General features: G+C 46.7%; 1 protein-coding gene across 2 annotated transcripts in view; it reads left to right on the forward strand.

The window, feature by feature from the left end:
- Nucleotides 1–16,641, forward strand: part of LOC142295562 (beta-galactoside alpha-2,6-sialyltransferase 1-like) — a 161,632-nt gene that overhangs the window by 116,722 nt on the left and 28,269 nt on the right. For both annotated transcript variants that reach the window (XM_075338666.1, XM_075338664.1), the window contains exon 4: nucleotides 13,180–13,281. In XM_075338666.1, the coding sequence (XP_075194781.1) occupies nucleotides 13,180–13,281 (102 nt within the window). The remainder of the gene's footprint in view (nucleotides 1–13,179; nucleotides 13,282–16,641) is intronic.

Genomic DNA, 16,641 nt, shown 5'->3' on the forward strand with positions numbered 1-16,641 from the left:
TTTAATGTAAAATAACAGCGTGGGGTGCCCTCTGTTTTAGTTTACCAGCCAAGGTGAAGCTGCCAGCTGTGGTCTGCAGGCTGCAGCCGTCTGCTTTACCCTAGCTGGCTACAAAAGATAGGGGGACCTCACGTCATTTTTTTTAAAATTATTTATTGGCTAAATACAAGGCTAGGCACCCTTTAGTGCCACATGAAAGTCACTAAAGGGTGCCAGCTTAGAATATGCAGGGGGGTGGGACATTATATAGGTGTTTCTCATCTATCTATCTATCTATCTAGGGACCAACCTGCGGAAAAACCAAGGCAAAATCACGGCAAAAACGCATGCGTTTTTCCCGCAGTTTTGGTGTGTTTTTTTACCGCATGTGCGGTAATCTTCAACTCCCAGAAGTTTCTCAAGAAATTTTCTTGAGAAAAATCACTTTTCTAGTGTGCACATAGCCTTAGGCTGCTTTCACACATCCGGTTTTTGCTGAGCGGCATAATACGGCGCTTTGCAGAAAAAACGCAACCGTTTTTTTGCCGCCGGTTCTGTTTGTTCTGCATAGACTTGCATTAGCGCCGTATTGTGCCGCATGGCCTTGCGTTGCGTCCGTTTTTTGCCGGATGCGGCATATTTAGCCCATGAGGCGGCCGGATGGAATGTTGCCTGGCACGTTTTTTTGTGCGGCGCAAAAACCGCATACGATCCGCCGCGATGCGGCGCGATTTACAATGCAAGCCTATGGATGCCGGATGCGGCGTCCTGTGGCAAAAAACGCATCCGGCCACCGGATGCGATTTTTTTTTTTTTTTTTTTTTTTTTTTTTTGCACTGCACATGCTCAATATCAAGCCGCATCCGTCAAAAAACGGACGGGCCGCATGATAAAACTTATGCAACGGATCCGTTTTTTTCGCCGCATCCGTTGCATAGGTTTTTGAGCCGGATTGAGCCACACTGCAAAAATCGGATGTGTGAAAGCAGCCTTAGAGAAAAGACTCTGGACTCTCATGTCTCCCCAAAGATTTCTTCTAAATCTCCTTCCAAATCAGCCACACTTGAACCTATGCAAATGTGCCGCTCCCGTGTCAGCAGCCAGGCTGCTCACATCCGGATCCGTGGTGGCTCGAGGGGTCTCTGAACCCGAGGGTCGGGGTCGCGCGGCCACTCGGAAATAAAGGGGAGGTTTTTACAGGGGATGGTGTGGAAAGTTTGTGATGCCACCTGTGGTGCGTGGTAAGATGGAGTACCAGCACTGCTATTGGGAGTACCCGGTGGCGATGGTGTGGGCAGCCAGGTGTTTAACCCCTCCATGGGTGGGGGGATGCCCCGGGACTCGGTGATGGTGACGGGGAGGTGCCGTTGGGACAGTAAGGGTGACTGTGTAACTGGGTGAGCTTGCTCTCAGGATTCACGCTTGGGATTTTCTGGACTATGTAGTGGGAAAGTCCTATCCCCCTCGTTCTGCTAGTACCCCGATTTTGGAGCGGGTGGAGAATGGATCTTGAAGGCTCCGTCCTCATCGGGTAAATTGTCAGGACGCCTGAAGTTTCTTCCTGACCAAGGGTCCACGTACCCCGTCGTGCCCTGGCCCCTGCCCGGTGATGGCACAAGACTGCCGGCTGTCCTACTCGACAGTCCATGCCCCATGTGACGATCCCCTGCGACCGGGGTCCAGCTCCTACCAGGCCCAGACCAATGTCTGCCACCTAGTAGTCTCAAGGAGCCTAGCTGCTGACCTCTCCTCTCGAGAGTCACTTCTCAGGGACCCGTAACCAAGGAGGAGGTGGTTACTGTACAGAAGGGCAGATTGCACAATACCCTGTGACGACCTGATAGGCCAGGGTGTCACACAAATCATTTACAAAAGACTATTACAGGCCAAAAGAAAATTCCCCCTTGGTTAAACGTAGCTCGTCCCCGAGCTACAGGACATCAGAGGTTTATTTATTTTTTTTTCAAACTGTAAGAAAAGGGTAATAAAAAGGTTAACATTTTTATTTACATTTTCATCCCACATCAGGGAGGCTTGTTACTTAAACGTTACTAACATTTTTATAGATTTTAACTTAAAGAGTTCATCTTTTCAACGGTGGGACGCGGAGACTCAACCTGCTCCGTTGCAGCCTCTACCCACGACAGTCCAGTCCCAATGTCCCGGATCCCGTTAACCCGCCACCCAAACAACCTGACCCGCTGCATACCTATGGTGGGTCCGTGACCAGGTTAAGGTCCCGGGCGTTGTATTAGACGACTCTGGTGGACACAGGAGGTTCAACTATGTACAATACACAAGTTCGTGGTGGTCACACCAGTCCTGTGACCATGGTCCATTTTTACTAAATATAGAAAACAGAGTCCATGTACCGGGTGTACACATTTTAGCAATCTTCTTGTTAATCATGCAACTTTCACTCTCTTCATTAAAACTGGTTAATTAGGCACTTATTTGATAACATTGTCTAAATGAAAAATAACAAACTGCGAAAAACAACAAACGAAAGCACCGATACCTAACATTTCTATGGCATCGTTAAACTACTGGCATTTAAACATTTTTCAAACTACTGGTACCGCTCGCTGGGAGTGAACAGCGGCAGCCGGCACAATTTGCTCATTCACCATAGTGAGTCGTTTCACATCTAGGGCATACCAGCCCCGCTCGCTCCAGTGCTGTGTGTAAGTGACCACCTCCCCTGGCTCCAGGTTATGGCCCGGGTGATCTCTCGATATCCCTTCGAGCTACAAACACCTCATCAAGGAGACTTGCTTCCCAGAGGAAACCCCACCCCTTCTCAGGGTCGAAGCGCGGCACGAGGTCCCTTCGTTGCGGCCCTCGAACACGAAAGGTGGCTTTCCTCAAATTTTCCTTCTCCCTCCGTGTACGGGCAATGATCTCCCACTGCCGTTGATCTCTAGTTGTCATCGCTGGTGTCAGCTTTCGCTCTTGGTGTCGTTCCCAGTAGGGGGCGTCAATGTCCGACCTCTGCTCCCTAGCTGGCTCTGGTTTTATGTGGACTCTTGCGGCCCCAACAGCCGTCGAGATGCCGCGCGGCAGTGGAACCAGGAGCTCTTCAGGCTCCACTTCCGCCTTGGCAGATTGAAGAACCGACTGCTCCGCAGCCAGGGTTACAGGGTCCGGGTGCTCCGCCTCTGAGAACGGGCCCGGTGATGTGGCCGGGTATGGTCTGGCCGGGGTCCGGATGACCGCTGTCATGACAGGGATGAGGGACAGCACTGTGGTTTCTGTAGCTGGAACTTTACTTAAAAGCACCAAAGGTTCCGCTGCCGGGATTGGTGTGGGCAGCTCGGCGTCCGCCGAGGACAGGGTAGGCGATGGTGGAGTGCTCACCGCGAGTGGGGGCGATCTGGATCCTTCAGCCGCTGTGGCCGGATTTGAGCAATCAGTAGGGACTGGGTAACCGCTTACCCTCTCTTCCCGTGGGATCTCAATCTCACGGGCTCGCACCGCCATCGCCAGGCTTCTCATCTCTTCCCTCCAAGTGTTTCAAGATAAACAGGAACTGCGTCCGCATTCTCCTGCACAGCTGCTCTGTCTCTTCCTTGATCCATGTCGCGGTCCCAGGAACAGCACGTTCCGGTGACCAGTCTCGCTCTGCCATCTTGCCTCTGCGTCAACCAGGAACGTTATGACAGAGTCCTGGCGTCCCTGCTTCTCTTCCGCTGTAGTTATATTCCAGCACGCCCCCTCGGTTTTCACTAAGCACTCTTTCGCGTCCTGTGGCCCTCTGAGAACATCCGGTTCCGGCCTCACATTCAGGACGAAGGGCGGGGCTTCTGCTTCGCGCACTTTCACGGGGAAGATGGCGTTTTGGCGTAAAAAGATGGTGGATAATGGCAGAATTGGCGGGAAAAGGAATCTTGACTCGCAGTTTTCGGCTCTAAGGCGCATGTCACCCAGGTAAGTGGGTCCTGCTCGGATCCTGTTCGTAACGCCAAAGTTTCCAAGGTGTGCCGCCCCCGTGTCAGCAGACAGGCTGCTCGGATCCGGATCCGCGGTGGCTCGAGGGGTCTCCGGACCCGAGGGTCGGGGTCGCGCGGTCAATCGGAAATAAAGGGGAGGTATTTACAGGGGATGGTGTGGAAAGTTCGTGACGCCACCCGTAGTACGTGGTAAGATAAAGTACTACCTCTGCGATTGGAAGTACCCGGTGGCGATGGTGTGGGCAGCCAGGTGTTTAACCCCTCCATGGGTGGGGGGATGCCCCGGGACCCGGTGATGGTGACGGGGAGGTGCCGTTGGGACAGTAAGGGTCACTGTGTACTCACTCAGTCCAATAACGCAGACACCGACAACTGTGTTAAACCAAAGTTCTGGACATCGCTGCCGCTTGGAGGGAGCACGCTTGGATCCCGTGCCCGTTGGTGTTGCCTGTTAGTCTGTGACCTTTTCCTTGGCACCTTTTCTTCTAACTGGTCCCTTTAGCATAAAACTAGTCAGTTCCTGCTCACCATTATGGCTAACTGGGTGAGCTTGCTCTCAGGGTTCACTCTTGGGATTTTCTGGACTATGTAGTGGGAAAGTCCTATCCCCCTCGTTGCACTAGTACCCCGATTTTGGAGCGGGTGGAAAACGGATCTTGAAGGCTCCGTCCTCGTTGGGTAAATTTTCAGGACGCCTGAAGTTTCTTCCTGACCAAGGGTCCACGTACCCCGTCGTGCCCTGGACCCTGCCCGGTGATGGCACAAGGCCGCCGGCTGTCCTCCTCGACAGTCCGTGCCCCTTGTCATGGTCCCCTGAGACCGGGGTCCAGCTCCTACCAGGCCCAGACCAACGTCTGCCACCTAGTAGTCTCAAGGAGCCCAGCTCCTGACCTCTCCTCTCGAGAGTCACTTCTCAACTGACTTGTGACCTCTCCTCTTGAGAGTCACAACTCAACTGACTGTCTCCTGACACTCCTGACTTCCCCTTAACCAACCCCCCAAGTGGACAACCCTATTCCCTTCAGGTTAGCCACTGGTGTGTCTGGTGAGTGTGGTGAAGATTGTTCCTAGTATTTTGATTAGCTTGTTCTTGGCAACACCAAGGAGGAGATGGGTACTGTACAGAAGGACAGATTGCACAATACCCTGTGACAACCTGATAGGCCAGGGTGTCACACAAATCATTTACAAAAGACTATTACAGGCCAAAAGATCCTATAGATTCTCACATGGACTCTGTTTATATTCTGATGAGCTGGATTATTCTAGCATAAACTGTTCTAAACTAAAGGCCAAACAGGAAAACTTCAGTCCCTAGATGAGAGAGGAGGTATCGCCCTGATGGTAAGACTGTCCTCCACTGAAGATAAATTGCTTGTCCCTTGATTGTTGTTTAATATTTTGCTTTGACTTCCTCCTGATCTATCACCCAGCTAACAAAAAAGCGGAGGGTTAATGTCCTATACAGGTCCTTCAATCTATCTGATGCTGCAGATGACCAGCCTTCACATTTTATTGAACCAGAATGTATTCTTGCTGTCATCTCTTCTTCCTGCAGTTCACCACCTAAGGCCTCTTTTACACGTCCGTGAAAATTAAGCACGTGACGTGTTTCATGGATGTGTCAAAGGTGCGTATTGCCCTCGGTGTGCTCTGTGTATGGCACTACGTGTGTTCTCTGTGTGTTATCCGTGATAACACACGGAGAACGAGAACTTTCAACTCACCTGTCCCCGGCGTCGCTGTCTGTGGTGCTGATCTTTGGTCTCCGATCCTGCCGACTCCCCGCTGCTGCTGCTTCCGGCCGCAGTGAAGTGAATATTAAATGAGCATAATGAGCGGCGGTCAGCAGCAAGTGACAGCAGCGGCAGAGACAGGAGGGCAGGAGAAGGTGAGTAAAGTTGTGTTACTTTTTTCTCTGACACGTGAGTTTTCTCCGGCGCGTGTCACACGGAACACATCCACACTACATCCGTGTGGTCCGTATGCGGGCCGTGTGACACCCGTGATGCCGGAGAAAACGTGGACATGTCTACGTGTGGAACACATGGACACGCATATGCTCCACACGTACACACGTTCCATGGCAAAACACGCACGTGTGCAGACCCATTGATTTTAATGGGTCTACGTATGCCCGTGTCTCCGGTACGTGCAGGAACAGACCTAACACGTACCGGAGACACGTGCGTGTGAAGGGGGCCTAAGGGACATTTTCTGGTCTCAAAGTCAGTCACCTGGAAGGTCTTTTCCTGGGCTCGTTTGTCTCTCCTTTCTGGTCACCCAGGAGTTAAATGTACCACTAAACTTCTCTCCCGCTTCTATTGGTGGCTAAAATGGAGACAAAACATCAAGAAGTTTGTGGCATCCAGTCCTCATGTGCGCAGTTCAAATACTCTCATCAAGCTCCTCTCTGTTTTCTACAGCCATACCTCCCAACCATCCCAGATTCTGCGGGACTGCCCCGATTTTAGAGGTCTGTCCCGCAGTCCCGTGGCTCACAGCTGATGTCCCGGCTCCTCCCCTCAGTGCAGTGAATAAATTAAATTCTCATTGGGTCTGGTTTTATCAGGGCAGCTGGGACATGAACCCATGAACTGTGGAGCTCTTTGTTCCATAGGCAGCAGCTGTACCACTGAGCCACTGGCTATATTGGAAAAGATAGGAAGATTTGGTAATCTTGACCTCTATATTGCAGTAGAGAAATCAGAAGCAGATTATTCAGCTGCAAAGATGGATGGATGGATGGATGGATGGATGGATGGATAAATGATAGAGGGATTGATGGATGATAGAGGGATTGATGGATGATAGAGGGATATATAGATACATGATAGATAAGTAGATAGACATATAGATAGATGGATAGATACATGATACATGATAGATATATAATAGATAGATAGAATCATAGATAGATACATGGATAGATAGATTGATAGACTGATAGATTGATAGATTGATAGAATCATAAATAGGTAGATAGGTAGATAAATAGATAGATAGATAGATACTGCATCTCTTTGTAGGTGAAGGAAAGAGTCAGATTTATTTCTTGCCATAAAACTACTATAAAGAAATGAGGAAAAATATAGAAAGCCATTTTTTTTTTTTATCTTCACCACCTTGGATTCAAACCAGCAACTTTCAAACATCTACCCAGCAGCCCTCCTAGCTTTTCTAGCTGCTCTAGCTGGTGAGCCACTAGGAATTGATGATGTAAGAGGGAGAATTTTATATGAATAAACCTACAATGCAGACTCTGATTACACAGGACACAGAGCTCCATTGTACAGAGCAGCATCTCTATCTCCTGTGTTCTAGAGGGAAAGGAAAAGAGGTTTTTTTTTACTTCTAATAAAATTACTAAAAATAATAAAAAAAATAGAATAATGTAATTTTATTACACTTTTTTATAAAATAAACATTACAAATCTGCAAATAACATGGACATATTTGGTGTCCCTGTAATCGACCCGAACAAGACAGCGATCAGATTATTTATGGGGATCGGTAAATGGCGGAAAAAAATGGCGCAATTTATTATTTTTCTTTATTAAAACCCACAAAAAATGTAATAAAAATGTATTGTTGAGGCCGTGTTCACACGTAGTGTAAATGCTGCGTTTTTGCTGCAGGTGTCCGCACCACGAGCGCAATAACATTCTTCTCTGATTATTGCGTGTCTGCGGTATTTTTTATGCATTGTCCCTTTACTTGATACGTATTTGATGCAGATGTGAATCCTGAAGCTTATAATGAACAAAAACACCAAATCCGCACAGTTCAGCAGCGTCACGCAAAAGGGGCGGAGAGTTCAGGACGTCTCATCCACTTAGCTTGGACAATTAGTCCATGTTCACATGTAGGGTAAATGCTGCATTTTTTTTTCTGCTGTTTTTTTGCACATTTATTCTGCTGTGTTTAATTGTCCAAGTAAAGTGGATTCCATGAGAACACGCCGCTGAACTCTGCAGTTTTGTTTTTTTTTTCTCTGGAGGTTTTTATGTGGAGCTTAAAAAAAGGCAGGAAAAAGCTTGTCTCTACAATAAAAACACTTTAAAATGCACATTCACATCTGCACCAAAAACGCATTAAATAATGGAGAAAATGCAGAAAAATGCAGCAAAAATGAAATAATCAGAGAAGATAGTTATTATGTAGTTTGATACAGACAGCAGCAGAAACAAAAAGAAACAGAATTTATGCAACGTGTGACCACGGCCTTATAGGCCCAAATAAGCAACATGTCATTAAGTGACACATATAAATATAAGAAAATTCTGGCTGCTATGACTATGGAACAGTCCGGGGCATCTGCTGAATGACCTTTACTGACAAATGAGTGTGGCTAGGGGTGTGGTCAAAATTTGCCGGGGCACGCTGTGCACGCCGCATACTTTGTCCCTCTTTCCTTTCTTCAAAAGTTGGGAGGTATGATACAGCCTCTTCCAATCCCACATCAGCTGAGATCTCTATGAACGTTGTCACAGATTTTGCTGAAGCATAGGGGTCCACTGCTATTTATATTGCTGTGGATTATTTATTCAAAAGGTCACGTTTTGTGCCCCTACAAGTTCTTTCATCTGCTCCACATTTGGGTCAAGAACTATTCAAAGAGCTTTTCTAATTTCATGGCCTTCCAGCTTGTATAGCCTGAGACTGTAGTATGCAATTGGTTTCTAGATTCTGGAGGTCACTCTGCAAAATTTTAAAAATTCCCCTGAACTTCTCCTCAGCATATCATTCCCAAAGTAATGAGAAGATTTTAAAAAAATGAATCAGTCAATAGCACAGTATTTGCAAATGTTCTCCAATTCACACCAACATAATTGTCCTGACCTGTTTACCTTCAGCCAAATTCCCCTACAATAAGTTTGTTACGGAGTCGTCTAGGAGATCTCCATTTGCTACAGTGTTCAGCCAAGAACCTCTTCCTCCTCTGCCTATTCCAGCTAAAAGTTCACTTCTGGCAGTGAGCAACATCTATCAGGACTTACATAACACATGGACTTAAGCGAGCTTTACACGCTACGATATCGTTAACGTATTATCGTCGGGGTCACGGTGTTTTTGACGCACATCCGGCGACGTTAACAACATCGCAGCATGTGACACGTACTAGCAACCTTAGTCGATCGCAAAAGTGGCCAAAATCGTTCGCCACGGAGAGGTCATCCCTGAATCAAAAAATCGTTAATTGCTTATTAGCGATGTTGTTCCTCGTTCCTGCGGCACCACACATCGCTATGTGTGACACCGCAGGAGCGATGAACATCTCCTTACCTGCCTCCACCGGCAATGCGGAAGGAAGGAGGTGGGCGGGATATTACGTCCCGCTCATCTCCGCCCGTCCGCTTCTATTGGACGGCCGCTTAGTGACGCCGCAGTGACGTCCCCCTTGAGGTAGGGATTGTTTGTCGGTCATAGCGACGTCGCTGCACAGGTATGTGCGTGTGACGCTGCCGTAGCGATAATGTTCGCTACGGCAGCGATCACACAATATTGCACATACAACGGGGGCGGGTGCTATCGCGCTCTACATCGCTAGCCGATGCTAGCGATGTTGCAGCGTGTAAAGCCCGCTTAAGGTAAAAACTAATTTAGCTAGGGCTAAGAAGAATGCTGATAGACACTGTCGACCCATGCCCAACATCGCCCTCAGAGATAAGGTATGGCTTTCCACAAAAAAATCCTAATGAAGGATCATTGCAAAAAACTGGCATCCAAGTTTATTAGTCTTTTTCCAATTATTGATCTATCAAACCAGTTACTCTGAGAATGTCTCTATTCTACACCCTCTGGTCCTCAATAGAATAATCTCTATGGGTTACACTGTCCCTACATCTGCTTCTATTTTTGACAAGGAGTATGAGCCGTGGCGTAACTAGAGTTCAATGGGCCCAGGTGCAAAATTTGGACCTTCCCCCAACCCCCCCCCCGTCTCCTCTCTACTCCTCCCAGTTCAGAGTACAGGATAATTATGCTGACACTTGGATCTTTCCCTCAGCACCCTGCCCTCCCATGGTCTTCTATATATATTTTCCTCAGCACCCAGTTTTTCCATGCTCTGATATCTCTCTTTCCTTCAGCACCCAGCTTTCCCATGTTCTGCTATGCATCTTTACCTCAGCATCCAGCTTTCCGATGCTCTGCTGTACATCTTTACCTCTGCACCCAGCTTGCCCTTGATATCAGAGCATGGGAAAGCTGAGTACTGAAGGAAAGATCTATAGCAGAGCATGGGGAAGCTGCATGCTGAGGGAAAGATGTGTTATAGAACATGGGAAAGCTGGGTGTTGAGGGAAAGATGTTTAGTAGAGCATGGGAAAGTGGGGTTCAGGGACAAATGTATAGCAAAGCATGCAGAACCTGGGTCCTGAGGGAAAGAGCCTTATTCCCTCAGCATCCAGTTTTACCATCCCATGCTTGTATCTTTGTCCCCCATCCTCGTATATGTTTCCGTCCTTGTATATGGCCCCATTCACCTTTTTGTCTGTACATATTTGTGCTAAAAATAACATTATAGATTTATTAATTTTGCATAGAAAATGGTAGTTTTTTTTTTTAGTGGTACATGAGTTTTGCCATTTTTAAGTGTTTTTTTTCGTGCTTTTAGTATTGTTTACGCTTTTTAATGTCTGAATTTTAGCACTAAAATGTCGGATGTACAGTCACTTATTCACACAAATGCAGACATACATACTATATTTGTTATATACAGTATTTATGTTATATACTGTATATGTCTGCATTTTTAAACACACTGTATACACAAGGAAATAGGAAAGTTGGATGTCTGGCAGCAAACCATGAAGATGAGGAGACCCGGCCACCATCACAGGACAGCAATGGGGTATCATCAGCTGCCTACAGGCAGTGGGGGAGGGGGCAGGAGAGTGCATCTGTGAGGGCAAATAGGAAGATAGGTGAAGGAGAGAAGAGGGGAGTGGGGAGGGGGCAAGAGAGTGCATCTGTTAGGAGCAAATAGGAGAATAGGTGAAGAAGAAAACAAGGGAGGGGGCAGGAGAGTTCATCTGTGAGGGGAAAATAGGAGGATAGGTGGAGGAGAGAAGAGCGGAGGGGGCAAGAGAGTGCAACTGTGAGGGGCAAATAGGAGTGTAGGTGAAGGAGAGAAGATGGGAGTGGGGAGGGAGCAAGGGAGTGCATCTGTGAGGGGCAAATAAAAGGATAGGTGAAGGACAGAAGAGGGGAGTGGGCAAGAGAGTGCATCTGTGAGGGGTAGATAGGAGGATAGAAGAGGGTAGTGAGGCTAGAGACATCATTCAGGGAGCTCCAGTACTCACTTCAGGTCGCATTGTGTTCCTTTGGAGCCTCCGCTCCTGCTAGTGCCGACTACAGAGCAATGACAGATGACAGGGGATACACTCTCCTCAGAGGTTTCTTGTATTTCAGCAGCCCTCCCTGCACAGGTCTGAAACTCCACAGCAGCTCGGTGCCGGTGGGCGGGGAATACTGCTGTAACTCTGGAGCAGTGAGTGCAGGGGATGGCTTTGCTGAGGAGAAGGCAATGATCAGCTTTGTCCCCTCTTCTGATGGACGAGAGGGGCGAAACTTACATGGAACATACAGCGTTTGTGCTGTGTGCTAGACGAGAGACTGTCAGAGTCAGGGCAGCGGGGGATCCACTGACTTCCAGGTGGACAAGAAAGCAGTGAAATCGCTCTCTTTAATAGCAGCAGACAATCGCCCAGCACATACACAAAGCCGAGGGCCGGGTGATCACTGTGCTGCTATTACTGCTCTCCCCGCCAATAAGCCCGCCCACCTCTCAGCACCGGCTTCACTGGAAAGAGGTGGGCGGGATTATGAGTGGAGAGAGAAGTGCATATGCATTTTTTAAGTAGGTGGGACATGTGTTATCCCCAGAGCCGGCTGCAGTGACCATGTTCCACCGCAGTTTGCAGCACAGGGTCCAGATGGGGATCAGTGCTGCAACACAAGTCAGCTGGATGTGGTACTCGGCTTCACATCAAGCTGAACCAAGTGCTGAGGGCCAGGATGGGCCCTTTGAAGCCCCAGGCCCGGTCACAGTTGCGACCCCTGCAACCACAACCGTTATGCCCCTGAGTATGGAATCAATCAGATCTTGGACTGTAAGAAGGTTCGTAGTAAACGCTTCTACTTGATTGACTGGAAAGGATACGTTCCTGAAAAGAGATGATGGCTACCAAAAAAGTACTTAAATGAGTCAATGCTGCTCAGGAAGTTTCATATCAAGCATCCGCTTTACTCTATCATGAAATCATCTGGGAGGCGCATTAAAGGGAACCTGTCACCAGTTTATTCCCCTATAAGCTGCGGATACCACCAGTGGGCTCTTATATACAGCATTCTAACATGCTGTATATAAGAGCCCAGACCGCTGTGTAGGACATAAAAAAAACACTTTATAATACTCACCTAAACCAGTCACTGCGGTGGATGTGAGTCAAATGGGCATCTTTGTCCTCCGGTGCCGGTGCCTCCTCTTTCGGCCATCTTTGTCCTCCATCTTCTGAAGCTGCGGTGCATGACGCGTCCGACATCATACTGACTCGCCGGCATTCAGGTCCTGAGCAGGCGCACTTTGATCTGCCAAGAGCAGGGCAGGTCAAAGTATTGTAGTGCACATGCAAAGGACCGGCAAATGTGTATGACGTAGACGCGTCATGCACACATGCTTCAGAAGGAGGATGAAGATGGCCTGCTGTCTGCTGGATGTCTTCCACCTGCCAGTGGTTTCCTGCATTCCACGTGCCTATCTGTCCTTTCCTGTCCCTCATTTGTTGGTATCCAACATGTCCCACCCATGTGCTGCACCAACAACTGTGTGCCCATCCAGACCTTGGGCTTGGAGGATCCACCACACCAGGTGAGACTAACAAATGGTAGTTTTTTGACACCCAGCACCCCCATCAATCAGATGAGAACTGCTCCAGTAATGGCTGAAACTAAGCGCTATATGGACTGGAATACAGCATCTCTGTACATTGCTTACGGACTGCTGTGAGTACTGCTGTTTATCTCCTATTCATTTTAGTCACATCCTAAGTTATGCTATCAACCCCTATAGCTATTTGGTATACCTCTACATAATTGCTTCACTGAGACACTTATAAAAATGACAGGTGAAAATTCATGTTCTTTAAAGACACTAAATGAGTAATGTGGTAAGGAAATCTTAGTATTCAAAGTATAAACTGAAAAATTCAGATTCTTATCTATATACTGTTTCTCAAATTTGCAGGTTGTTACGCAGAAAGGGTTTAATTTCCTGAAAAACCCAATCTATAAAGATGTAATATTAATCTTGTGGGATCCAGCCCCATATGATGCTGATATATATCAGGTAAAACTGAATATGTACTGATTTTTTGTTTAATGCTCTTACTATAGAAATTTGATTCTTTCTCTAACATTATTAGTGTATTGATAATGTTCAAGAATGTGAGCAGACAAAAAAAATGTATGTTTTATATATATATATATATATATATATATATATATATATATATATATATACATATATATACACTGTATATATATATTAGCTGTAGTACCCGGGCGTTACCCAGGATAGTAACTGTCTCTTTGTCTCTCTCCCAGTCTGTCTGTCTATCTCTTTCTTTCTGTGTGTCTTTCTCTGTGTGTGTCTGTGTGTGTCTGTGTGTGTGGCTCTGTCTGTGTGTCAGTCTCTTTCCCTGTCTGTCTGTGTGTCAGTCTCTATCCACGTCTGTCTGTCTGTGGTATATGTCTCTGTCTGTCTCTCTATCTCTGTGTCTGTCTGTCTCTTTTCCCCTTCTGTCTCTTTTCCCCTTCTGTCTCTTTTCCCCTTCTGTCTCTTTTCCCCCTCTGTCTCTTTTCCCCCTCTGTCTATCTCTTTCCCTGTCTGTCTCTGTCTCTCTGTCTCTTTGTCTCTCTATCTGTCTCATTCCCTGTCTGTCAGTTTCTGTCTGTGCTTATGTCTGTCTGTGTCTTTCTCTCTATCAGTCTCCCCACCTACATCTTATTACCTCACACATAAGCTTCTTATACTAACAATTTATTTTGTTCCTATAGCAACCACTCACAGCTGCTATTAATAAGCTGTAGCTCCTATCTCCATTGACTTTAATGAAGACAGGATTTTTGGAGTGTAACTGTAAAGCGCAGGGTTAAATTTTCCTATCAAAACACAGTCTATGACGTTCCCTGAGTCACATGTGCAAATAAGGTCAATGTGTTTTAGGTGTTTGGGTTTTTTTTCCACATAATTACTGGTAAATAAAGTAACCTAAACTAGTGATGAGTGAGCACTATGATGCTAGGGTGCGCCATACTCATAACCAGCAGTTATATGCTTGGATAACCTCGAGTTGAGCACCCAAGTATAATGGAAGTCAATGGGGAACTCGAGCATTTTTTCTGAAGATTTCCCAGAAAAATGCTCAGGTTCCCGATTGAGTTCCATTGTACAGTGGTACCTCGGTTTTTGTTAACATTGGTTATCGCTGGTTTCGGATTTCGTCATTTTTTTTCAGTGGAAAATTTGTCTTGGTTATTGTTGGTTGCTTTAGCTTTCGACTGACTTCGTCTGATTGCCCACGTGACCACGCTGCTAATTTTGCGACTGCAAAGGGCGAATCGAGCAATCTCCTGATCAGAGTGGCCGGTGTTTCAAAACATAAGTAACATGCCTGTAGGTGTGTCCCTTGCTAATCAGTTGGCTAATTAGTTAACCCCTTCCTTTTAGCTCCATCATAGGACCAAAGAAAATTTCCAGGACCAGCAGCCCTTTGAAGAAGAAGGCCAGGAACACAATACTGTAGAGTTGAAGAAGGAAATTATTGGAAAATATGAGAGTGGCCGTAAGATTGCTGAACTAGGCTGCATGGAAGTCACCATCCACAATAAGTACCATTATGGCAAAAAAGGAAGCAATAAAGGAGGCTAATGCAGCGAAAGGCATGAATATGCTAACAAAACAGAGATCGCAAACAATTGAAGAGGTTGAACAGTTATTATTCATTTGGATCACTCAAAAACAGTTAGATGGCGATTCTGTTTTGGAATCCATTATATGTAAAAAGGCCAGACTGTTATATGCTAATCTTATTAAGAAAAAGCCTGGGACAAGTGCTAGTGCACCTAGTGATTTTAAGGCCAGCAGAGGCTGGTTCGATAACTTCAAGAGGTGTATTGGCATACACAGTGTTACTAGGCATGGCGAAGCTGCGAGTTCGGACTAGTCTGAGCCAGAAAAATTTGTGTCTGAATTAAAAGATTACATAGAGGCTGAAGGATTCATCCCTTAACAAGTCTTCAACTGTGATGAAACTGGCCTATTTTGGTAAAAAATGCCAAGGAGGACATTCATTACACAGGAGGAAAAAACACTGCAATGGCATAAGCCCATGAAAGATAGGCTAACTCTTTTGTATTGTGATAATGCTAGTGGTGATTGCAAAGTGAAACCATTACTTTTAGGGGGGTCAGGGCTATGCCCACCCCTGCAGAAGTAGCCGGCACACTGTAGGGTTACATTTAATGTATATGTTGTACAGTATTTTGTGTAAATGGCCACCAGGTGGCAGTATGTCTTAGGAACAGTAGTCTTGGCACCTGTTTAGGCAGCAAACAGTTAAGGAAGAGGAGGAGAAGTTGTCATATAAAAAGGACAGGAGATAGTGGGAAGGTTAGGAGAGTCCCCAGTAGTAGTTACAGAAGAGAAGCCCAAAATTGTCTATCCTGATTATTGATACTAAGGGTCACCCCTATGATCGCGGACACGTGGGATCCTGTATTTAATGGATTGGTTAACTGCGTACCCAGAAGCGGGGTATAGTCCGGTCGGTCATGGAGGTGTCCGTATTCTCCTGTATTGAAAACCCGAAGATTCCCTCTGCGAGACCAAAGATCAATTGAGCCTTCGGGAGTAGGGTATGTCTTGGTCCTGGCCTAAGACAGAGGAGTCATGTTATGCGTGGTCTTTCATATGCGCAAGCAGTCCCTGTGAGTGGGATGGAGCGGTCAAAAAGACTATTTTATTTAGTCCGTGCTAGTGTGCCATTAGCCAGAGGTATGAGGGACCTAGAGATATCTTATGGAGCCCAGGTGCCAGGAAAACGGTCGGCCGTTAAATTTAATACTGAAGTGGAGTTTGGTGGGAACCCGGATGGGACCAGTGACGGTGCCTGTGTAATGTGATCAAAAGATGTACCTGTGTTAACAAACAGTAAAATCCGGTTGTTTGCAAGAAGAAAACATGTCTCTGATTTATTGTCTCTGAGAAAGAATAGTGTGAAGATGGGACTGTTGTGGAGTCATCCTGTCAGTGGTGTGGTGACAGGGAGGCAGGGGGTTACCGAGCGGCTGCACTGCAACCTGGTGACTCCTGTACGCACCACGACTACCACTGGCTACCCCGTGCCCTTGACATCTGGTGTACGATTCAGAAACTCCTAGAGTGTTTAGCAGAAACAATGGGATTAAAAGTAAATTGTGTGTGATGTGGAGGGCAAACAAGAAGGCATGGGTCACGAGGGAAATTTTCATTGAGTGGATGAATGAAGTGTTTGGCCCAAGTGTGAAAAAAATACCTCCAGGATAATCAGTTGTCCCTTAAGTGACGCCTGCTAGTGAACAAGGCCCCTGGACATCCTCCTGGTTTGGAACACATTGTTGGAGGAGTTCAGTTTCATCACAGTGAAGTTCTTGCCGCCTAATACCA

This window comes from Anomaloglossus baeobatrachus, chromosome 3 (genome assembly GCF_048569485.1).
Source record: "Anomaloglossus baeobatrachus isolate aAnoBae1 chromosome 3, aAnoBae1.hap1, whole genome shotgun sequence".
In the NCBI taxonomy this organism is placed as follows: Eukaryota; Metazoa; Chordata; class Amphibia; order Anura; family Aromobatidae; genus Anomaloglossus; species Anomaloglossus baeobatrachus.